The 25,926-nt window shown below is 46.7% G+C and overlaps 1 protein-coding gene across 1 annotated transcript in view; it reads right to left on the reverse strand.

Moving 5' to 3' along the window:
- KCNH1 (potassium voltage-gated channel subfamily H member 1) overlaps positions 1 to 25,529 on the reverse strand; it is a 2,382,450-nt gene extending 2,356,921 nt beyond the window's left edge. The window contains exon 1 of the mRNA XM_069608514.1: positions 25,285 to 25,529. Coding sequence (XP_069464615.1) covers positions 25,285 to 25,363 — 79 coding nt within the window. The 5' untranslated portion in view covers positions 25,364 to 25,529. The remainder of the gene's footprint in view (positions 1 to 25,284) is intronic.
- Positions 25,530 to 25,926: the final 397 nt, after the last annotated feature.

Consider the following 25,926-nt stretch of genomic DNA (forward strand, 5'->3'; position numbering starts at 1 on the left):
TCCGTGGGTCACCTGAGAACCTTTCTGGTGGTGCCAGGGGCACTGTTCCAGGTAACGTGATCTGTACCGGAGTGGGTGGTATGGTGGGGTTTTGCATCGTTGGATTGCTTCCAGGTAGAGGCGTCTGTCCTGCCTGTGATTGCAAGTATTGCCTGCTAATCTCTTCAGCGTGTTCTTTGGTCACTATTAGGTCTCTCCGGAGGGCATTAGTCTCTTGTCAGGCAGAATGAACCTCAGCACGAAGCTCTCCTAGTAATTGGGCCAATTGGTCCATTTCTGATGTCTCCATAGCACCCAGGTGGATTTGTTATGGTAGGCTTTGTGTTCTGTTACGCTCACCTGGTATCCACAGGGACGCCACCCAGCCGAGTTACTCGCTGGTATGCTTCTCAGCTTTGCCCTGATGTGGTCTGTGGGGAAGGTTCTGCCTTGTGGTCGAATTAGGCGTGCTCTCCATCCTGCCTTCTTTGCAGGGGTGCGTTGTCTTTCATGGGCGAGTGCGGTCCAGTTACTTCACTGACGCCGGCCCTTTTGATATTGTTCAGGTAGGACTTATTGTTGCTATCCTGCATGCCTTTCTTTGTTTAAAATGTCTCTTTTTTCTCCCTTAGGTATGCGGAGCTTCAGCGCGGCGAACCTGATTGGTTGAGCCCCGCTGGTAAATGATGGCGCATTTAGAGCGCTATGATGCGGTAAGTAATCGCTATGCGCAGCGCTGCGAAGTCTTGCCTTTGCTAACCTGTGTTTTCCTTCCTTGTAGGTCACGGTGTTCTTCAGCGCGAGTGGAATGTCTGGAGTGGTGCCAGCCGAGAGGCGACCAGCCGGGTAAGCCTCTTGAGCAGTTCGTAATTTGTAAATGTCTCTACTGCTTTCTTTAATTTTGCCTCTATCTTCCTCTTTCAGGTCGTTCTGTCCGGGAGGCGTGCAGATTCGAGGAAGCTGTGCATAGTAGCTGCAAGTGTTTAAAGATGAAGACTGCAGGTAAGATGCTGCTGCTAATGATGTTTCTTTTGTCTCCTTGCAGGTTCTGCTTCTCCGAGGTTCGATGGAATAGCTGGACACGGTGAGCGTCACGTTGCAAGCTGCAAAGTACGGCGAAGCGTGTTGTCTTCCTCGGGTGTGGTTTAAATAGCCCCAACAAAATAGTCCAGGTAAAGTAGTCCCTAGGCTACCACACCAAAACACTAGACCGCATAGCTTGATTCTTAGGAACCAAGCTGTGTGGATGCCTCCATTTTGGCTGCAATACAATAAAGTAGTTCCCAAGCACATTGTTTTTCATGGTGTAGGTGCCGGGACTGGCCCCATGAGGGCTTTTGAAGAGGATGCCAGGCTCTAGAGGCACAAGTCCTGACTCCACCTGGCCAATGGGTTTGCCAGGGGGGGTTTTGAGCAAGGGTCGTGACAGTTTGTGAATAAGAGCAAGCTAAATGTTGCTTCTAATAGGCCTTCTGATAGACTCTCCAGGCCTTTCCAATCAATGATTAACTTTAAAATGGCTCCCATAGGTAATAGGGATGCAATGCCTCCTTCCTATACTGTTAACCATAGTCCATACTCTGATCCATTTTGCATATGAAGAGAGGGTTCCCAACCAATGGGTACATTTGAGGGATGTACGAACGTTGCTCTGCTAACTAGGGAAGATAGACCTCTGTACGTAGGTGATCCTGTTTATTTTGTTTGCGGTAATGAGGCCTATCCATGGTTGCCAAGAGATTGGGAGGGTACTTGTTATTTAGGTATACTGTTACCAGGTGTATATGTCACCACCACTGCTGAAGTTTCTAGAACTCGCAACAGTTTAAATATGATTTTGGGGGCATTAAAACAAGATATTGTGGCCTTCCTTAGCATTTATGGGACGCAAACGGTAAACTAATGTCCTTCATGGGAAAAGTGTTCATGGGATAACTTCGAAATTTAATGCAAACATGCTCTGTGATAATGGGTACACCTGTATAAAATTGCGGAATTGTAAGTGGAATATTTCCCACCGAAAAGCACAAATGATTATTAGAAGGACAAAACAATGTCGTACAGACCTTGCAGTTGGACTGCCATGCTCTATATGAAATATGTCATTTATCTATGTGATTTGCAAAAGTACCACAACTGTAAAAATGTGCAATTTAGGTCAGAACTGATTTTTGGCTAATGTAACTGTGGGATGGCTCTGTACCTCATAAAAACACACCCCATAAAATGGAGTTCCATCCTTTAGTCCAAACTGCTTCTAGGAAGGAGGCAACGTACATAGGCTGACCTATCCAGTTGTTAGAGGCATGTCCTGCCTAAGATTGCCCCAACAATAAATCCTGTGATGTCACCCGCCTTATAAAAGGGGAAAGCTCACAGAGACAAAGGACACACTCTTCTGAATTTTCCAGCTCCTGCGTATCCAGACATTCCATATTCATCCTGCCAGACTCCATTGATCCAGGAAAAGAAACCCTATAACAAAATCCCACTAACTCAGGGAGAAAGGGGGAAAAGCTGTGGTACCCTTTTTAAGAGCATCCTGTGACCAGACTGGCTTTTTGCCCCGCTACCTGCATGCCGCTGTGCCATGACCAGACAGGCCTAGCTGTTTTCTGTTACGAGAGGCCCGCCGTGGTGCCGTGACCAGATCCTTTGAGTACAGAAACCCAGTCGGCTGTCCCAAATCCCAAACTCCAGCACTGATTGTGAGTATCTCCCCATCCCATAGCAACACATAGTATACCCCAACTTGATACCTTGTCTTTGTTCCACCTCTTAGTAATCCCATCAATACCCTGATAACTTATTTAAAACTGTTCGAATTCTCTGTGCATCCTGTCCTTGATCTCCAAGTGTTAGCTCCATTCATTTCTGTCTTGCATAAGTCCTTAGTCATATTTTGAATAATTTAATTCATTCCCACATAGAGCTGAACACGGGGTGAAAAGGTTAACCTTGCAAATTAACCTTGGAGCGTACTGTGTCTTTCTTTACCAATCTAGTCATTAAAATCTAGTTTAAGTGAATTTGTCATTTCTTTCCAAACTGATTCTCTCTGTGAACTGCTTTTATTTTTTAAACCGAATGTACTTTCCCTTTGAAAATCTCATCCAGTCATTCATCTAGAGCCACTCTTTCACTTCCATATTATCCCTGTGATGTGCATCTATCACCCAGCCTAAAAACTGCATTCAGATTCTGTCTATTTCACCCATTTTTCAAACAATTTTGACATTTTAGTCTGTAAAAAGAAGAAAATGCAATTTTCCAACGTGTGATTTTGGCTGCACTGTGTTCTTACTTCCAAATTTATTACATGAACTGTATCGCTTTTTTGGTACCTTGCCTTGTAGTTGCTAGTGTTCTGACATCCCTGTTACTGCTATAACTCATATTTACCTCATTCATTCAACCGCACGTGTAATTTAATTATTTACCAATTCCAAGTGTTATTTGTTCAATTGCAAGGGGTTTAGAATCCTCTCATTTCATGGGGGAAGGTCGGATTTTAATTATGTTTGCTGCCTAGTGTACCTGACTCCTTGCTGCTCCTTTCTATCCACTCAAAATTCGATTCGATTAATAGGGGTTTGAGGGAGCACTGCAGGGGAAAATTTTAACTCGGGTGCTATCTACCCGAACAGTAAAATTGCTCCCATTCATCTGTGCTTTGGATATGTTATAGTAGAAGGTCAACCAAGTGTATTTCATCATTTTACATTGTAATTATCGCCCCACTGGTGATTGCTACCCAATATTGAAATTATGTAATTTTCTTTGAATCTAAAATAAATAAATATTGCATTTCCACCCACCGGCCTGGTTCATGGTCCATTGTGACCCGTGATATTTGTAAAAAGGGGTGTGAGACGGGTTGGGTGCCAGCTCAATCTGAATTCTAGGAAATAAAGAAAATGTATTTCAACTGTGAGCTACCTCCGAGGCTAAAGGCAAGAGTCCTGGTCTGGTGTGGGACGCCCGATTGGAATCCTTAACACTCCTGCCTCATGTTTTAACATCATGTTGCACAAGCCATTTGGGCCAGGAGCCCAAGAATTCAATCCGGCTTTTATGATGGCTTTGAGGTTCTCCACCGAAATATCTAGATGCCATTCTGTGTTTAACTGATTGGTTTCTCTCAAATATGTACCTTTGTACAACTTAGAAAAATGGCTTATCCAGACCTCTTACGATATGGAGTTTAGCATGGGACTTGTTACGATCTTGGGGCTGGAAAATCTTTGCAGTTCTGCTGGTGATCCTTGGCATTGTACTGTTTTGCTGCTGTTGCATACAGTTTATTCCTGTCATTTGTTCTATAATAGGGGGAGGTTGTGCACAAACGATTGGTAAACTAGGACCTAAGACACATATGCCCGGAAAGATTACTAATGCCTCGGTAATGCAGGATATCACTATAAAAGAGTTAATGGCGATCAATGTTTTTGAAGATAGCGATTCAGGATGCTCTGATGATGATACAAGGCTTTTGGATGATGCTAATGTTTGAGTAATGCTCTTGGCTTAGGCCAAGAGGAGGGTTTGTAAAAGTATATTTTGCATGAATATCGCCTGATAGAAAACATTGGCCTAAGCACATTCGCATCGCACTGTAATATCGCATTGAATTAATCTAAAACAAGCCGACTACACCGCCATTTTGAAGTTATACGTCAGTTTTATCACCTCTTGCTTTCTGTCCCATGTTTAGAATTGTGTTTTTGGCTCCAGCAGAGCAAAATGAACTTTGTACTGTTTCCATGATGTCAATGTAGATAAGAAATGTTGAAGCTGCTAAAGTGGATTGTTTGTCCTACACTGAGAAACCTTGGAGTTAAACAAAAGCCGTACTAATCAGTAATTTAGATACCATCTGTTCCAACAGTGCCTTCCCTGCTCAAACAGCAAAGTAAAATAACAAATAGTTGAACATGCTTTCTGCAGAAATCTTTGTTTTCGCTCCTTGCAACTAAGCTGACTTTAAACTCAACAACAAATGATAGACAAATATAAGCGAGAAAAAAAGGAATGTTACCTTTCTGTCTTATGTTTGGAAAACATGTGAAATGTTTGAAGGAAAACAACAAACTATTCAAAGATGTTTAAGCATGACTTGGTTATGTGGATAGGCCATGAACCCTAGGTAAATGTATTGCACAAAGAGGGGCTGGACGATGTGTCTGGGATTGTGGAACATCTGTATAAATACTTGTGTTTTTGAAATGTCCAGCACTCTCTCATCTCATGGTGTCTGCTTGCACACATTGCGGGGTATTGAGAGCCAGACAACTGCCTGTTAAATAAAGTGTACTTCTACCTTTGTACTCGTGACTGGCGTATTTCTATTATGTGGTATTAAGCCTCAATATTCTTTATTCTTTCAGATGGCGCCCGAATAGGGACCCTCAAGATTGATGTCACATCGCTAGACGAAGACGAGGCTGCCGGACCAGGATCGGAGTGTGATGGGGGCCCCTGCAAAGTGAGACGCGATTCCTCCGCAGTACTGCACGCCCGATCCCTGGATGGTGAGAAGCGTTCAGTAGGACATCACGACGAGGGTCCCCGTATCGAGGCCTGTTTTACGAAAAGGCCAGCCATGACGATTTGATGTCCAATCGGACCCTTTGAACTTTGAAATCGGGTGAGTCATACCGCGATTTCTAAAAATCCTGATATTTGTTGGAAATGTTGTCTCTGCAGAAACAAACGTAGCCAGGTAAGATCGCGATTTAACTATGCCTGGGAAATTGTCATCATGTTTCAGGGTATTATTCCGCAGGGAAAGACAATCTTTGAAACAAGGCCAACCGGCGCCACCCAAAGGGTCACCGGCTTATTTAATGTATTGTAAGTATGGCCTGGGTGCTATCGTACTTAATGAAATTTGGCACAGACAGACCAGACATGGTTCCGGACAGTTTATTGTAGTTTTGAAATTTCCCGCCTAGAGCATTTAGAATCTGTATTGTTGAGAAAAAAGGCTAGTCCTGCAGCATTTGATGCAGTTAGAGATTGGAGGAAGGAAGCTATGCAGCAACTCAAAAGTAGAGAAAAGCATGCACGTAGACATATGACGAATGCAGAGAAAGCATTGTTGCATGATCAGCAGAAACAGTCAGAATCCATTAGAGGTATGGACAGGGCTTTTCAACTAGATGTGCAAAAGATATATCCCTCTCAGGATTTTCCTACATCAGACAAATTAATTAATAAATTATTGAATGAACGTCGGACTGTTTCAACTGCACCACCTCCTTATGCGTTTCCTCCCGCTGTTGTTCCTCCTCTTCCCATTGTTGTTCCTCTTCCTCCCGTTGTTGGTTCCCCTCCTGCACCTCCCCCTGTGCCAACAGTTGTTGTCCCCATAATTCCGTCTGCACCGCCAGCGGTATTGCCTCTGCTACCGAGTGACTTGTTGCCAGGTGCTTCTGCTCCACCTGTAGTGGCTGAAGGGGTGGCAGCTAATCCAAGAATAGTGACTCGTGGCACAGTATCTAAAGACAGAAAAATGGAATTGTATAGATGGCCTAAAAAGTACATTGTAGAGGGTGATGAATCGGCTGTTTTGGTTGCGATTTCTGACCAAGGGGGTATTCCTGAACAGAATATTTTGATAGAACGATGGGAACGTATTTAGTTGATATATGGAGTGATTTAACGGGCATGAATGTCCCACAGGGGTTGAGGGATTTAAATGTCCTTGCCCGCTCAAGGTACACTGCAGAGAAAGTATATGAGCATGTAGAGAAGGTATTTGAGTTTAAAAGGGAGCTAGATCAGTTACAGAGAGATGTGATGGATGGTAATGAACGGCAAGCTTAATATGTGCAGAAGCGATTTCTTCCTCCATTGAAACCAATGAGTGAAGAAATGCGCATTTGTACAAGAGACGCTCTTAGATGGATTTCGGATGTTTCGATTTCTCCCTTTGAAGTGCATGACACGTTTAGTCAGTACGCTCCGGCAATGCAAAGGAAAGTGTTACAGGTGATGGTAGAGTATCTACAAGATTCATTTTTGAAGAGAAAAGTATGTTGTCCCGCAGATTTGATTATTATTTATAAAAGAGCATTTTTGCCCGATACTGCTTTGACTACTTTGTCACTTGATTTAGCCTTATTGCTTAATAGACGCTCAGATTTGCCTACTTTACAATTGCCAACGAGGGAGTTTCCTCCGACATTTGTTCCAAAGGTAGAGATTGCAGCTGATGCCTCAGCAGGAACACCTGCCACCACTATTAAAGCACATTATCTGTCACAGTGTGTCCATATCCCATTTTTTTAAACAGGACGTGAATACCATTAGGCAATCAATTCCAGATATTACTAAGAATCCAACAGGATTTTATAAAGAAATTGAATCTGTCTTGCATTCGTCAGTTTTAACGCTGGCTGATATAGATTTGTTGTTTCCCGTGATCCTTCCTGCTGAATTATGGAAGCAGATTAGAACTGTAGATGATCAGGCAGGGATGGGTGATACATGGGATGCCTTAGTACGAGCAGATGGGGAAAGGAATGCCGGTGAAAAACCGCCACAGGTGATATTGATGTTGCTAGACAGAATAGTGACTACATTAAAAACTCTCGTTCCTGAAAAAAGAATTATATTGGATAAGCTTACGCCTTACACGCAAGGGAAGTCAGAAGGTGCACCAGAGTATTTTAACAGATTTGAGCACGTATTTTCGTATTTTAGTGGTCAAGATTTAAGTACAGAGCCAGGGAAGAGGCTATTTGTTGATAAGTTTGTGCGTGGATTGTTGCCTGAAATCCAATCACAGATAAGGACTTCTGAGACTGTGCATGGCAAGCGAAATCACAATCTGAAGTGTTACACATGGCTCAGTATTATGAAAATAGGGTTAATACAGAGAAGGAGAAGGTGGAAAAGAAAAAGGGAGACCTGAAGAGTGTTATTGCAGCAAATAGCTAGAGGAGCCAGAGGTGGGAATACACAGTTCAGAGGCCAATTTACAGCACAGGGTGGCGCACAACTGGGGCCCGTACACATAAACCAGTGTGCATATTGTAGTGAGGAGGGTCATTGGCAAGCACAATGCCCGTTCCTTCAGCAGAGATCAAATAGTACGTATGGTGCCATGGGTAGACGATCCAAAGGCCGTCCTGGGATAGGGGGTCCTAGTGGAAATCAGTTTGCACAGCACCAACAGACACCATCACTTGATAGTCAGCAACAGAGTGTTAATAGTGGGAATATTTTTGATCATCCTTCGAATGTCTACTTTTCTGACGATTTCTCCTCTGATGATATAAACTGTTCTGTTAGGACAGCCCAAAGCAGGGTCTGCAACCGGTAATTATTCCCGTCGATCAGAAAGGGCCCTACGTTGAAATGAAGGTGGGGAATAGGGAGCATCTCTTCTTGATAGATACAAGAGCACAGGGGTGTTCTATTGATCATTCACGGGTTCCAGATAATCCACTGTCAGGGCAGAGCAACATTTCTGTAGGGTTCTCTGGTATGCCAGTGGTTAGTCCGGTCTCTCGGCCGGTACCAATTTCACTGGGACCATTCACTGATTCTTGTCCATTTCTATTGATGACAAATTGTGGCGAAAATTTGTTGGGATTGAATTTATTAAAGAAATGGAAATCTGTGATTTACTGTTCTCCAGATGGAGTGCATTTAACGATTTCGCCCCAACAAACTTCGGTCCCACAATTTTTGTCTATGTCTTTACCAACTGAATTGAATAGGTTTCCAACATAGTTATGGGCAGGTAATGATAATGACGTTGGAATTTTACAAATTGAGCCAATTAAAATAGTGGTGAAACCCAGTGTTAAATTGCAGCGTATTCCACAGTATAAGATTTCGGTTGAAGGTAAACGGGCTTTGAAGTGTATTATTTCTGATTTCGTACACCGAGGTGTAATTGACGAAACTGCAGGAAGCGTGTGTAATAGTCCAATTTTACCAGTTTGCAAAAAAGGGGATAAGGTTGTTGCTCCACAGATTCCGATTGTGCCTGATGTTACCGCAATTCTGACTATGATTCCAGCCACGACTACACATTTTAGTGTTGTGGATTTGAAAAACGCTTTCTTTGGTATTCCTGTGCATGTTGAAAGCAGATATTTGTTTGCGTTCATCCTAGGGGGGCACTCGTTCACATTCACGCGTGTGCCGCAAGGGTACACTGAGAATCCAAGCATCTATAGTAGGGCATTGAAAGAAAAGCTTGATACGCTTGAGTTACTTTCCACTTGCACGTTGTTGCAATATGTTGATGATCTACTTCTAGCTGGTGATTCTGAAGATGCCTGCAAAGAGGGCACCATGTTGCAGGTATTTCATCTAGCAGAACATGGGCATAAGGCTTCATTGAAGAAGTTTCAGTATTGGCGACAGGAGGTCGCCTATTTGGGCTATCTCCTGTCGAAGGAGTGAAGAAGACTGACACCTGAACGGATACAAAGCAGCTCTGATATGTCTGTTCCAAATACACAGAAAGAGGTCAGAGCTTTAATAGGCATGGCCTCATATTGTAGACAGTGGATCCCGAAATTTTTCTTTGTTGATAAAACCTATTTTGGCATTGACAAAGAAGGACATTTCTTTGCCTTTACCGTGGAACATGGATTGCCAGAACGCTTTTGATTTGCTAAAGGCTGCGTTTTGTTCAGCACCAGTTTTGGGCACACCAAATTATGAAAAAGGCTTTGTTTTGTATGTGCATGAACGTGATGGATGTGCTTTGGCTGTTTTGACACAGGAACATGGCGGCAAGAACAGGCTGTGCGGCTATTTTTCCTCCACATTAGACCCTGTTGCATGCGCTTTGCTGAGATGTTTGAGAGCTGTGGCTGCTGCTGCTGCATCAGTAAAGCAAAGTGAGGGTATGGTTTAGGTCACTCTTTAACCGTGATGGTACCCCACTCCGTAGACGTTCTATTAAACATAACGCAGACGCAACATCTCACATCAGCCCGATTACAAGATACAAACTGATTCCATTTGCACCACATATCCAAATTAAGAGATGTTGTTCATTGAATCCGGCTGAACTATTGCCTTCTGCACAAGAGAAGGATTGCAGTGACGAAATGTCACATGATTGTCTCTATAATACAGAACAAAAAACTAAGGGCAGAATTGATTTAATTGATATACCCTTAAAGAATCCAAAAGGGGAGCTAACCTGTGATGGCTCCTGTTTTAAACTTCTGGATGGTACATCTACCGCTGCTTATGCAATCACCACATTAAGCACTGTTGTGGAAAGTAAACGAATTCCGCATAATTCTGCGCAGGCCGCAGAGATTATTGCATAAACCAGACCTTGTGAAATTTCTGAAGGGCTTAGTGTAAATATATATACAGATAGCCAGTATGCATTTGGGGTGGTTCATAATTTTGGCCGACTACGGGCTGAGAGAGGATTCTTGACCTCACATGGAACAAAAATTCAACATGGCACTCTGATAGTCCGGTTGCTGTCAGCACTTGCACTTCCAACACAACTAGGAATAATGAAGTGCGCCGCACAACAGAAAGTGACAGACGATGTAGGAAAAGGGAACGCTTTTGCTAACAGAATAGCTAAACAGACTGCTACTGATTGCACTCAAAGATATACGTGCTAGATCCAACAAAATGGGTTACTGATACTCGTATGATGGACGAAGGGATTAACTGTATAAAATAAATTCAGGCTGAAGCTACTCCAGAAGAAATCAAACAGTGGGCTGAGGGTTCAGTGGGTCTAGACGATGAGGGTTGTTGGGTGGATAATGAGAAGCAAAGATGGATGCTACCCAATGCCTATGTCACTGCTATGTTCACCATGGCTCATGGCCCAACACACATGTGCTAAAAAGATTTGTCAACAATTACATCCCATGTGGTATAACACTAATATTCATAAAACTGCTGAACGTCTGGTCCAGAGTTGCATGATATGCTTGCAACCTAAAATTGGGAAGGGAACACTGACACCAAAGGGCAGTTTTGGTCCCCCCTCCGTGCCTTTTGAGGTGATCCATTTTGACTTTATTGAGATGGAACTTTGCCAAAACTATAAATATGTCCAAGTTGTGATCTGTGCCTTTAGCAAATGGGTTGAGGCTTTCCCACTGAAAGATGCCACAGCAATGTCAACGGCAAAGACCATGCTTTGGGAATATTTTCCTTGGTTTGGCTTGCCAAGAGTAATTTGGTCCGATAATGGTCCACATTTTATCGCTGCTGTCAACCTGCAAGTATGTGCAGGATGACAGATTGATAAACGCTTCCACTCGGGCAGACATGCTTAGAGTGCCGGCCTTGTGGAACGCCATAACGGCATTCTAAAGAATAAAATCGCTAAAGTTTGTGAACACAGCAATCTGAAATGGCCTGACACTTTGCCAATAGCCATACTATTGATGCGGACAACTGCACAGTCAAAAACAGGGCTCGCCCCCTATGAGATTGTCATGGGGAGACCAGCCAACGTATGGATTGCACCGAGGCCCAAACAGTTGAAAGATATTGAGTATCCGCTTTTGTCTGATTATTGTAACCAGTTGACTCAAAACTTGCGTTTTATTCACAGGTACGAGCAACCCTCCCTGTAAAATATGAGGGTCCAGGTCACCGACTCTGACCTGGTCAGTGGGTCTTGGTGAAAAATTTCGAGATGGGCACCTGCCTTGCACCTAGTTGGAAAGGACCACATCAGATCCTTTTGGCTACGCAAACTGCAGTACGATTGACCGGAAAGAAACACCAGATCCATGTGACACATGTGAAGCGGATTCCTTTCCTCCGCTCTATGACAAAGGGGGGGAGAAGGGAATTGATGTTCCTGACGCTCATAACGAGCCTGCTTTGAGCGACACTGAGGGTGCCACGAAAATTCTTCCTGAGCCTGTGAGGCCTGGGGAGATTGTTGGTTCTTCTTCAAAAGTTCTTCCTGAGTCTGTGGGGCCTAGGGAGATTGCTTTTTCTTCTTTAATTTCTTCTTCACCGTCGATTGATCTTGTTTCTGCTTCTTCATCTTCTTCAGGAAACAACACTTTCTTCACTGACCATTCCGTACCTGGTGTCTCAAGGTACAATCTGCGACCACAGAACAGGATTTAGATTTAGGGCCTGCTGACATTACATTATTGTAAATAGAATAGGAAAGTGCAGCTAGGATTCTGTACCCAGAGTAAACCCACAAGAAACCAACATTGAGCTCGTCCCTTGTCATTCCTCTGCTGCATACGATAAGAGGCAGGGACCGGCAAAGTTACCTTCAATCAAGATAGGCCACGTGGTCAAGTGCCACCCACGGATTAACTAAAAGAGCCTAACAGTGAGGCTTCTTAACGGACACTGAGAAATTATGCCTGTGTTTGGGGAAACTCGTACTAAAAAGGATACTGATCGTTTTGCTGATAATTAGTCAGCCCATCGAGGGCCATGATCCCCTAGGACCAAATGGATACTGATCTCAATAACAGCTTGTATTGTAATTACATTGACACTCGTATTTTGGTATCTGGAGAGTACACATCCGCTTAATATTTTATTGCCAACTGCAAGTGTCTCCACTATGTCTCCACCATATGTGCATTTGCACACTCTTCGTCCTCGAGACCTCCAACATAGAGGGGGTTATCATAACAACACCCTCTTGATGATCATGAACGCAACCCATGCCATTCTGAATAAGACCAATTGTTTGATATGTTCACATCTGCCACAACATTGGGAAAAGGGATTGGGCTGGTATATACATCCACTCCCTCTAACTACTGCTTGTTATGCTTCGCTTAGGGCATTATTCTTTGGCCAATGGAACGATAGTGTCACTGGGAATTTTGATGGGACTAATCTCAACGAGTTTGAAAAACGAGTTTTAGCACCTTTAGGATGATCTCTGTTTGTGTTACGCTCACCTGGTATCCACAGGGACGCCACCCAACCGGGTTACTCGCTGGTATGCTTCTCAGATTTGCCCTGATGTGGTCTGCAGGGAAGGTTCTGCCTTGTGGTAGAATTAGGCGTGCTCTCCGTCCTGCCTTCTTTGCAGGGGCGCAATGTCTTTCATGGGCGAGTGCGGTCCAGTTACTTCACTGACGCCGGCCCGTTTGATATTGTTCAGGTAGGTCTTATTGCTGTTCTTTAGTTTTGTTGCTATCCTGCATGCCTTTCTTTGTTTAAAATGTCTCTTTTTTTCTCCCTTAGGTATGCAGAGCTTCAGCGTGGCGAACTGGCTTGGTTGAACCCCGCTGGTAAATGATGGTGCATTTAGAGCGCTATGATGCGGTAAGTAAGCGCTATGCGCAGCGCTGCGAAGTCTTGCCTTTGCTAAACTGTGTTTTCCTTCCTTGTAGGTAGCGGTGTTCTTCAGCGCAAGTGGAATGTCCGGAGTGGTGCCAGCCGAGAGGTGACCAGCCAGGTAAGCCTTTTGAGCATTTCGTAATTTGTAAATGTCTCTACTGCTTTCTTTAATGTTGCCTCGATCTTCCTCTTTCAGGTTGTTCTGTCCGGGAGGCGTGCAGATTCGAGGAAGCTGTTCTCAGTAGCTGCGAGTGTTTAAATATGAAGACTGCAGGTAAGATGCTGCTGCTAATGATGTTTCTTTTGTCTCGTTGCAGATTCTGCTTCTCCGAGGTTCGAGGGAATAGCTGGACACGGTGAGCGTCACGTTGCAAGCTGCAAAGTAACGCGAAGCGTGTTGTCTTGCTCAGGTGTGGTTTAAATAGCCCCAACAAAATAGTCCATGTAAAGTAGTCCATAGGCTACCACACCCAAAACACTATACCGCATAGCTTGGTTCTTAGGAACCAAGCTATGTGGAGTGGATGCCTACATGTTGGCTGACAATACAATAAAGTAGTTCCCAAACACATTGTTTTTCATGGTGTATGAGCCTGGCGCCATAGGCGCCAGGACTGGCCTCACGAGGGCTTTTGAAGAGGATGCCAGGCTCTAGAGGCCCGAGTCCTGACTCCACCTGGCCAATGGGTTTGCCAGAGGGGGTTTTAGGCGAGGGTCGTGACAGCACTCCCCCCTAAGGCCCCTCCCATGGTGTTCCTTCTGTCTGGCCCAGGTTTGGTTGGGAAGTTCCAATGGAATTTCCTGATTAGACGTGGTGTGTGGATATTCTCACTGGGCTCCCAGGATCTATCTTGTGGTCCAAATCCTTTCCAATCAACAAGATAATATAGCTTGGTCCTTGAGTATTTAGAGTCCAAGATATATTTGACTTCGAATACTCGTTCTCCGTCAACAAGTATGGGCTTAGGTGGTGTCCCAATCCGTGTGCCGGCTTGCATTGGTTTCAGGAGGGACACATGGAATACCGGGTGGATGTGTAGATTAGGTGGTACATCCAGTTTCACGGCTGCTGGGTTGATAATTGCCTTAATGGTATAGGGTCCTAAGAATCTGGGATAAAAGGTCCGGGTTCCCTTGATGGGTACGAATTTAGCGGCTAACCAAACTTTGTCTCCTACTTGATAATCAGGGGCCTTTTCCGGTGTTGGTCGACAAATCTATTTTGTTTTTCTTTGGCATGAATAATCTGTTCCTTTGCCCTTTTGAAAGCCTGAGTAATGGTTGTGTGTAGAGTCTTTACCGCTGGCATTTCCAAAATGGCTGGAAGGTCTAGTTCAGAGGTACGTGGATGTCTGCCATAAAGGGTATAGAAGGGCGTTTGTCCCGTGCTTGAATGCAAAGAATTGTTATATGCATATTCGGCTATCCATAGTAGGTCTTTCCAATTCCTTTGTTTGTGGTGCAGCATGCACCGTAAATATTGCTCGAGTGTCTGATTGGTTCTCTCGTTTTGGCCGTTCGTTTGGGGATGGTGACTGGTAGATAGCCGAATGTCGATCTGCGCCATTGCACAACATTTTTACCAGAAGTTTGAAACAAACTGGCTGCCTCGATCAGAGACCAGAACCGAAGAGAAGTCATGTAGCTTAACCACGCCCTCCAGGAACACTTTTGCTAAAGTGGCAGCGTCAGGGAGGCCGTTGAGAGGAATAAAATGGGCCATCTTCGAGAATAAGTCCACAACTACAAGGATGGTGTTGAACCCTTGGCTTGGAGGTAGATCAGTGATGAAGTCAAGGGAAAGAGTGTGCCATAGAACTGGAGGAATGTCCAATGGTTGTAGGAGACCAGATGGTTTTTGTTTCTGTGATTTATTTTGTGCGCAGACACAGCAGGACTGAATATACTGAATGATGTCCTTACGCCAGGTAGGCCACCAAAAGTTCTCTTTCACCTTAGCTAGGGTTTTGGCGATCCCAGGATGCCCTTCGATCAGTGAATCGTGATAGTTTGAAATAATATGCTGTTGTAATTCCTTCTTGGGTACATATAGGCGATCCCTAAAAAAGGGTAGATAGTTCTTGATGGTATATTGTTCTCCTTGAGTTTGCCATGCGAGGTAGGCATCAGGATTCATTGTCCATTGGATTTCTTTTTGTAATTCTGCTTGTGTTAAGGCTGTCGTGATACCCAAGAGTTTGTCTTCAGGTATAATAGGTACTGGGTCTGGAGTTGTATATGCTATTTCATCTATGCCCATGCGAGATAAGGCATCCGCCTTTCCGTTTCTGACTCCTGGTCGAAATGTGATAATATAATCATATACGTCGAAGAAAAGGGCCCACCGTAATTGACGCGAGGACTGGGCCTTGGCTGTTTTGAGATATTGCAGGTTTCGGTGGTCTGTGATGACTGTAATGGTGTGTCTGGCCCCCAGAAGGTAGTGCCTCCAGGCTTTAAAAGCGGATTTGATAGCCCGCAGTTCCTTGTCCGTGATGGCATAATTAATCTCAGGAGGTGAGAACTTTGTCGACCAGAAGGCCACAGGATGTAGCTGGCCGGTTTCCAGGTCTCTCTGTGAAAGGACAGCCCTCATTGCGAGACTGGACGCATCAGTTTCAACGACATAAGGGAGGTCTGGACGAGGATGTCGCAGGATTGGAGCGGAAGTAAACCTTTGTTTAAGTTCCTGAAAGGCTTCTTCTGCTTCTTCGGACCAAGCAAACTTTTTATTGTTTTTTCATAATAGTTCTGTGATTGGGTGCACAACATGAGAGAAGTCTGGGATGAACCGGCGGTAGAAGTTCACAAAGCCCAGCATGCTTTTTACCCCTTTCAGAGACGTCGGTGAAGGCCATTTCAGAATGGCATCTACCTTGTGCACGTCCATTCTGATGCCTCCTGGAGTAAGGATAAAACCAAGAAATTCTACTTCGGTGACGTGAAAAAAGCATTTTTCAAGCTTTGCAAACAAACGATGTTGACGGAGGTTGGGGAGGACTGAACGAACGTGCCTGACATTATCTTGTTCCGAGGCTGAGTATACTAAGATGTCGTCTATGTACACTAAGGCGCACACATCAATGAACTCCCTTAAGATGTCATTCATGAAATATTGGAATGCCGCAGGAGCGTTCCATAACCCGAAGGGCATGAATTGATATTCAAACAAGCCGTACTTAGTACGGAAGGCGGTTTTCCATTCATCTCCTTTTCTGACTCGGACCAGGTGGTATGCTCCTCCAGGGTCCAATTTGGTATAAATCTGGGCATCTTTAACTTGGTCCAGCATCTCAAGGGATAAGTGGCAAGGGGTAGCGGTTCTTCACGGTGATCTGGTTCAATGCGCGGTAGTCAATACAGGTTCTCAAGTCTCCTTCCTTTTTCGGTACGAAGAACAAAGAACTGGCTGCGGGGGACTTCGAAGGACGGATAAATCCGTTTGCAAGGTACTGGTCTAAATAGGATTTCAAATGAAGGTTTTCTGGTTCTGTGAGAGCGTAGATCCTGCCGCAAGGGATTTGTGCACCAGGAACAAGGTCGATCTGACAGTCATAGGGCCTGTGCGGCGGCAATGTATTGGCTTGGTCCTTTCGGAAAACATCCTGGAAATCATGGTATTCACTTGGCAAGGTATTAGTTGCTCCCAGGGTTGATACTGTCGCTCCGGGAATCATGGGGATACAGACATCGGGTTTCTCCTCTTGGTAATAGCAGGCAGGGGAGCAGTCACGGGGGAAAGTTAATTTTCGTGCCCGCCAATCTATCAAAGTGTTTTGAGCAACCAACCATGGCATCCCTAGTATTAGCCTGAACTGAGGTGCCTTGATGAGATTGAATAAAATAGACTCCCGATGTCCGTCCTGGCACAGCAAGGTTACCCTGGCTGTGCACTGGGTTACTGGTCTGGAAGCAATTTCTGTCCCATCCACAGTGGTTACCTTGTCCATAGTTGGCTTAGAACACAAAGGAAGCCCCATCTCTGCTGCCAGTTCTTGATCAATATAATTTCCAACTGCTCCGCTATCGATGTATGCTTCAACGGTATGCATTCTTGACGACTGTTGGTGGTTAATTAAAATCACTGGTATTGCAAAGTGCGAGGTCAGCAACTCTTTCTTCTCACTCGACAAACTGACCTCTACGTTTGTCGAGCTTGGTAGTTTTCCGATTCCTTAGCTTCATACTTCTCTGTGGCCCCGACTGTTCTTCTTGGGGGTTTTACTGGACAGTCCTTTAGGAAATGTCCTAGTTTCCCACAATACAAAGAAAGCTGTTGTCTTCTTTTGTCCCGCTCTTGTTTAGTTAATGGAGGCCCTATCCCTCCAATCTGCATGGGTTCTACAGCATTTTCAGGTACATGGGGTGCGTTTTCCCTTGGTCGAACATACACGGTCCGAGGGTCCGTCTTAGACCGGTCTGCCTTTCGGTCCTGCAACCGGTGGTCCAGCTGCACGACCAGATTTATGAATTCTGCACAGTCGCTGGGTGGATCAACCACCTGGGCTAAGACGTCCTTTAATTCGCCTCGTAAGCCTCGATGGAATAACGTGGTTCTTTTGTTTTCTGGCCACCTAGCTTCGGCAACTATTCTGTGGAAGGTAGCAATGTAAGTTACAAAGTCCTGATTCCCCTGCCGGAGGGACAAGAGTAAATTGTCTACTGCTTGTTCCTGGGTATGGCGAGCAAAAAGTTGTTCCATTTCTCTCTGGAACCCCCCAAAGTCATGTAATAGAGGATCGTCACGGGTTACCAACGGCACCGACCAATCTGCTGCACTACCACTCAGGTATGATAAAAACAAAAGCTACCCGAACTTGGTTGTTTGGAAATGCTCCAGGCCTACAAAGAAAATGAAGGCGGCACTGATTGATGAATGCCACATACTTCCGTGGGTCACCTGAGAACCTTTCTGGTGGTGCCAGGGGCACTGTTCCAGGTAACGTGATCTGTACCGGAGTGGGTGGTATGGTGGGGTTTTGCATCGTTGGATTGCTTCCAGGTAGAGGCGTCTGTCCTGCCTGTGATTGCAAGTATTGCCTGCTAATCTCTTCAGCGTGTTCTTTGGTCACTATTAGGTCTCTCCGGAGGGCAATAGTCTCTTGTCAAGCAGAATGAACCTCAGCACGAAGCTCTCCTAGTAATTGGGCCAATTGGTCCATTTCTGATGTCTCCATAGCACCCAGGTGGATTTGTTATGGTAGGCTTTGTGTTCTGTTACGCTCACCTGGTATCCACAGGGACGCCACCCAGCCGAGTTACTCGCTGGTATGCTTCTCAGCTTTGCCCTGATGTGGTCTGTGGGGAAGGTTCTGCATTGTGGTAGAATTAGGCGTGCTCTCCATCCTGCCTTCTTTGCAGGGGTGCGTTGTCTTTCATGGGCGAGTGCGGTCCAGTTACTTCACTGACGCCGGCCCTTTTGATATTGTTCAGGTAGAACTTATTGTTGCTATCCTGCATGCCTTTCTTTGTTTAAAATGTCTCTTTTTTCTCCCTTAGGTATGCGGAGCTTCAGCGCGGCGAACCTGATTGGTTGAGCCCCGCTGGTAAATGATGGCGCATTTAGAGCGCTATGATGCGGTAAGTAAGCGCTATGCGCAGCGCTGCGAAGTCTTGCCTTTGCTAACCTGTGTTTTCCTTCCTTGTAGGTCACGGTGTTCTTCAGCGCGAGTGGAATGTCTGGAGTGGTGCCAGCCGAGAGGCGACCAGCCGGGTAAGCCTCTTGAGCAGGTCGTAATTTGTAAATGTCTCTACTGCTTTCTTTAATGTTGCCTCTATCTTCCTCTTTCAGGTCGTTCTGTCCGGGAGGCATGCAGATTCGAGGAAGCTGTGCATAGTAGCTGCAAGTGTTTAAAGATGAAGACTGCAGGTAAGATGCTGCTGCTAATGATGTTTCTTTTGTCTCCTTGCAGGTTCTGCTTCTCCGAGGTTCGATGGAATAGCTGGACACGGTGAGCGTCACGTTGCAAGCTGCAAAGTACGGCGAAGCGTGTTGTCTTCCTCGGGTGTGGTTTAAATAGCCCCAACAAAATAGTCCAGGTAAAGTAGTCCCTAGGCTACCACACCAAAACACTAGACCGCATAGCTTGATTCTTAGGAACCAAGCTGTGTGGATGCCTCCATTTTGGCTGACAATACAATAAAGTAGTTCCCAAGCACATTGTTTTTCATGGTGTAGGTGCCGGGACTGGCCCCATGAGGGCTTTTGAAGAGGATGCCAGGCTCTAGAGGCACAAGTCCTGACTCCACCTGGCCAATGGGTTTGCCAGGGGGGGTTTTGAGCAAGGGTCGTGACAGTTTGTGAATAAGAGCAAGCTAAATGTTGCTTCTAATAGGCCTTCTGATAGACTCTCCAGGCCTTTCCAATCAATGATTAACTTTAAAATGGCTCCCATAGCTAATAGGGATGCAATGCCTCCTTCCTATACTGTTAACCATAGTCCATACTCTGATCCATTTTGCATATGAAGAGAGGGTTCCCAACCAATGGGTACATTTGAGGGATGTACGAACGTTGCTCTGCTAACTAGGGAAGATAGACCTCTGTACGTAGGTGATCCTGTTTATTTTGTTTGCGGTAATGAGGCCTATCCATGGTTGCCAAGAGATTGGGAGGGTACTTGTTATTTAGGTATACTGTTACCAGGTGTATATGTCACCACCACTGCTGAAGTTTCTAGAACTCGTCCCAGGTGGGATGAGGATTGTGACACTCCCTCGCAGATTCTGGGATACGTTGCTAAATCCTTTGTGCCATGTTGGGGACAGATATAAAACTCCCAAGATATTAGAAAATTGGCAAGGGTTTTAGAGACATGACATTAGAGCAAAAGGCTATTGGATTTGTAGCTCTCCAAAATAGGATGGTGCTAAACATCATTCTAGCTGAGCGTGGTGTGGTGTGCAAAATAGTGGGATCTGCGTGTTGTGTTTTTGCACCCGATTCCTCCCCCACCATATTTAAGGCAATTAAGAAATTTCACACCTTAAGTACTGAAGTACACGTTCCAGAGGGAAACTGGGATATTGACACATGGTTCTGGGACTTGTTACGATCTTGGGACTGGAAAATATTTGCAGTTCTGCTGGTGATCCTTGGCATTGTACTGTTTTGCTGCTGTTGCATACAGTTTATTCCTGTCATTCGTTCTATGATAAGGGGAGGTTGTGCACAAACGATTGGTAAACTAGAACCTAAGACACATACGCCCGGAAAGATTACTAACGCCTTGGTAATGCAGGATATCACTATAGAAGAGTTAATGGCGCTCAATGTTTTTGAAGATAGCGATTCAGGATGCTCTGATGATGATACAAGGTTTTTGGATGATGCTAATGTTTGAGTAATGCTCTTGGTTTAGGCCAAAAGGAGGGTTTGTAAAAGTATATTTTGCATGAATATTGCCTGATAGTAAACATTGGCCTAAGCACATTCGCATTGCACTGTACTATCGCATTGAATGAATCTAAAACAGGCTGACTACGCCGCCATTTTGAAGTTATACGCCATTTTTATCGCCTCTTGCTTTCTGTCCCATGTTTAGAATTGTGTTTTTGGCTCCAGCAGAGAAAAAATAACTTTGTACTGTTTCCTTGATGTCAACGTAGATAAGAAATGTTGAAGCTGCTAAAGTGGATTGTTTGTCCTACACTGAGAAACCTTGGAGTTAAACAAAAGCCGTACTAATCAGTAATTTGGATACCATCTGTTCCAACAGTGCCTTCCCTGTTCAAACAGCAAAGTAAAATAACGAATAGTTGAACATTCTTTCGGCAGAAATCTTTGTTTCCGCTCCTTGAAACTAAGCTGACTTTAAACTCAACAACAAATGATAGACAAATATAAGCGAGAAAAAAAAGGAATGTTACCTTTGTGTCTTATGTTTGGAATGTTTGAAGGAAAACAAAAAACTATTCAAAGATGTTTAAGCATGACTTGGTTATGTGGATAGGCCATGAACCCTAGGTAAATGTATTACACAAAGAGGGGTTGGATGATGTGTCTGGGATTGTGGAAAATCTGTCTAAATACTTGTGTTTTTGAAATGTCCAGCACTCTCTCATCTCATGATGTCTGCTTGCACACATTGCGGGGTGTTGAGAGCCAGACAGCTGCCTGTTAAATAAAGTGCACTTGTACCTTTGTACTTGTGACTGGCGTATTTCTATTATGTGGTATTAAGCCCCGATATTCTTTAATCTTTCAATATGTAAACTCGATTGCCTCAGTTAGGTCACTCTTTGAATTACGCAGGCCACTCCTCTTAATAAGCTTTGTTAGCTACTTGGGATTTCAGGCTCTGCTAGACCCTATTTAGGCCCCGCCCCCAAACATTGCATCGCCACACATTAGAGCCCTCCCTTAATTTCTTATCTCCCATAAAGCACTGCCTGCTGCACAGGGGCTGTGGGTGGCTAACCACGTTACTACTCCATTGTGTACTCAGACTGGCCTCGAAGGAAGTGAGATTTCCCTGCAGGCCAGTTCCTCTGAGAGACGAGCAGAGCCAACCGCACACACCAAGCTCCCTGTCACTTGACTTACTTCCCCCGAGGCCTACCGGCCATCTGAAGTCACTGACCAACGGGCACTAATCGCAGTTAATGTACAGGCCATTCCACATCAATGTATTCATGGGTATACAGTGAAACTTGCTATTTCTACTGTATACTTATAAGAGAAAGTCATCAGAAAGCTGTCGTCCAACATATCTGGCCCAGAGACAAATCAAGCAAACAAATGTGTTTTCAATCATTTCTTAAACCCTACCAGCGACTCATACTGCCTCAGATAGGGCGGGGGCATTCCATAGTTCAGGAATTATAACATGGAAGGCCCCATAGCCAGCTACAGCTAATTCGGCTAATGGAACCTTCAGCAGTTTCACATTGTGAGATGTCAGCGCTCTCCTGATAGATCACCATAGAAGCTTGTCTGCAGGGTACTCTGGCCCTCTCTCAACAAGGCATTTAAAGGCCAAAGTTGGCCACCAAAAAACTACCTGCTTTCTCGTTGGCACTGTTTCTTCCGAATTAAATGTTTCCAGTGGCTCTTCCAGAAAGTCCAGTTTTCGGGAGAAATCTACAAAATGTTAGTGCTGATATGAAACCTCTCGCATTGGGTTTATTTGGGCGGGGAGGGACATACATTAGGCGCAAGATGAGCGCCGTTCGGGTGTGAGGGTTTGGGGGGTGTGAACCGATGGCAACCTAACAAGTGTCCACTTGAAATACGACCCGCGTGCGCAGTGAGGCGTCTGACATCACAGGGCTTGTTTTGAGGCAACACTTTCCATTAGGCAGATTGTGCCATTAGAGCCGGGAATTAGATGCCCACGTCACGCCTGTGTTGTGAAAATAATGATGTGCGCTGCTTTCACGCCCGGTGCTGTGCGTGCAGCTCGTGTTCTTTACCCACTTCGAGGCGCTGTTATATGGCGCGGTCTCCAGCGGTGAGGGGGTGCGCGTGAGTGTCCCTGGAGCACACACACGCGAGTGGCGCTTGGTCGGGCCGCGGCTGCAGGGCGCTGCGCCGACCGAATGATGTCACAACGGCGCGAGGAGCTGACGGCCATTATCCACCCATAATGACCGGGTGCTCTTATCTCTCTGGAAGGGGGCCGCTAACTGCAATCGCCGGCCGGCTACATAAGATAACGGAACTGTTAACATAGCGCTTAGAAGCGTAATGGCAATACAGCGAATTACTAATATGTTTTACCGGTGGCGCGGGCTATAAGGAAACGAGGTGATATATGGAAGGTTGCATATCGTGCTAGTGTGTAGAAAGAACCACGCGAGGCGCTAGTGTGGGTGTAAAGATGTGTGGCGAGGGGGGTGAGGTGGAGTTCAGGGAACATTCCCCGCGCCACTCGTTTCATTGGTTCATCGGTTAGTTGGGAATGTTCAGGGAGGGGCGGGGCGGTGGACAGGATTTCCTACGGGCTGTCGCTCATTCCCTGCGGTGCCGAGGGCAGCTCAGCCTCTTCTCATCAGGATGAAAGGACCGGCTAGAGGAGCATCATGGCATGAACGGAAAAAAACTGTAATTCTGGACTTCAAAGGGCATCTACCAGCAGGGTCTGTGAAGAGATTGGTAAGCCAGCTTCACAGAGAGTACGGTGAGGGTGGGGGGCGCGTTCTGGGCAGCAACAGGGCAAGGCAGGCAGTACTCCAGCATCTTAAACCCTGCTCATCCCAGCACGTCCGCTGCCTTCACTGGGACTCCAGCCCCAGGGAGTGGTGCCTATGCTGTGGGCACCAGACCGTCCTAACAGGGGCCAGGTCCCAGGTGTGTGTGCCGGGCTGGGCTTGCAGAGGGCACGGATAAGGCACTGCCTCCCACGCGCACCTAACACACGTGCTCGAATAATTCACACCGGTGGTGCCCAGGAAATTGTGAGTTTTGTTTCGCGCACGGGTACAGAAAATGCACGTGGGGGCACACACCTGCACCGGACCACACACGCTGCATGTTACCGGGTCACACAGACACACCTGCCAATTCAAGCGCCCTTCATCCCCGTTACCCGGACAGTGTCGCCAAGCCTTCGATGACGCTCTTCCATCAAGAGGACGAAGCTCCACCCGCAGGCTCCTGCCCCGCAATCTTGGGGCCGGGGCACGACTCTTCCTGGCGCCTCGCGGGGCACCTCAAGGAATCATGTACCCGCCGCTCTCGGCACCTGACCCGTTCCTCACTTTTTATCAACACACCCCTATTTCTTTCTTGCCTAAACTCCAAGCCCACAGCCACACTGTACCCCTAGACCCGCAACCCCACTCCCACCCGCGCTGCCCACTGCGCAGGGCTGACGACCGGGCCACAGGGGCTGGACCTGAGGGGTCGACGAGGCACCGCAGGCTTCCAGTACTCCGGCCTGAGGGGGTCTATTGAAGGTACACACTTTTTGACTGTTAAAGTCGTGTTTCATTGCCCCCCGACCAGTGATGCCAGCAGCTCAGGCAGTCGGCTGGATGATAGCGTTCTCACAGCCGCCGGTCTCGAAACTCTGTCCCAGGCTCGCAGTCACGTCCAAAGAGCTGTGCAGTGGGTCATGTGCAGCACAGCAGTGCGGTAGCCCCCCTCGCGCCCGTTGCACTATGTGCAGGCTTCACGTGGGTGCCGAGATGTGCGCACCCAGTGCAGAAGTCGCTGCACACGGCTTACTCCTGCAGTGTCACCTCGGTGACCCACGCAGGGTTAATGGGGATTCCCGCTACCACACGATAACAGTTTTTAAATAGTGCTTCAGGCCGGATTCACGCTTTTAGGCGCTATAGCGATGGCTTTTATCATTCCCCAATGTAATATCACGCATGTTAGGTTAGAGCTGTGGGCTGAGTTCACGCAACTTATTCCTACATTGTAAAGGTGCAGGGGCCAGTGCCTGGAGAGACCCTCCTAGGGGGCACATAGGGTGCCTGCCAGTGCAGAGGTCAGTGTCAGAGATCGCCCATGTAGTGCCCTGGAAGTACCATGCAGATCCAAGGCTGGGAGCAGCACCCTGATATGACAGTTTATTTATATAGCGCAATGTGTTTCAAAGCGCTTCAAGGCAAGGGAGGGAACAAGGGAAAATCATTCTTACAGGCCATGAACAGTAAGGATGTGAAATTAAACCACATGTGTAGAGACCAGTGCCAGGGGAGGCCCCCTCCCCTGCGAGAGGAGAGCACCTCTGAGGTCACCACCAGGGCACCCCCAGGCATCCCTGTTCAGTGCTTAAGGGCTGTTAGCAGCACCCTGCTGTGTGACCAGCTCACACCTGCAGTGCAGGGGTCAGTGCCAAGAGAGCCTCCCTCCCCCCAGAGAGAAGAGTACCCCTGACAAAGTGCAGAGACCCTCCCCCCAGCCCCCCCCCCCCTCTCCCCCAGGCATTCCCCCACTCAGTGCTCTGGAAGTCCCCTTGCAGTTCTAGGACTGGGAGCATTACCCTGCTGTATAAGGGTGCAGTGGCCCGCTCACACCTGCGCGGCAAGGGTCACAGCCGGGGCGCCGCCACCAAAATCCCTTACCATTGGATCTCCGAACGATGTTCTCCAGGAAGGTGTTCTGGGGGGCGACCAGCCCTCTGCGCCCCCCGGCCATCGACATGTTCCCGGTTCCGCGGGAGGCTCAGGGCTGCTCTGGGGAGGGGGGCTGAGCCTCGAGCCCCGGGTCCCGCTCCTCGCAGTCGCACCTCATGGTCCTCCGAGCCCCGGCAGCACCTGGCAGCCAGCGGAGGCAGCAGCTCTGCCGGACAGCATCCTCCGCGCCGCGCGTCCCGCCGCTGCCCACGCTCAGCGCCTGTCTGCGCGGTCGCGCGGCGCCCTCTGCCGGCCGTGGGCGTATGTGCCTCTGGCACCTGCACACACGGGGGCTGCGCGGCAGGACTTCCAGTGCCGGACCCCAGGCGGGGTGTCGATTGCAAGGCTTGGGTAACAGCGCCACCCAGCGGAGATCCCGCAGTCACTACTACAAGCACAGCGTACTCTCCCGTGCCACACGTGTGTCTAAAAGTGCGAACATTTTACTGAAGAGGAAGCACTCCTCGTAAAGTTAAAAGGCAATATAGGCCAGTCCACCCACTCTTAAGGTGCAGCACAGGTTTCAAATAGCAAGCAGCAGGGAACGTAACGGCAGTCTCCTAAAACAGGCAGTTGCAATTGTACTTGCAA

Source organism: Ambystoma mexicanum, chromosome 4q (genome assembly GCF_040938575.1).
Source record: "Ambystoma mexicanum isolate Mex_15411 chromosome 4q, UKY_AmexF1_1, whole genome shotgun sequence".
Lineage (NCBI taxonomy): Eukaryota > Metazoa > Chordata > Amphibia > Caudata > Ambystomatidae > Ambystoma > Ambystoma mexicanum.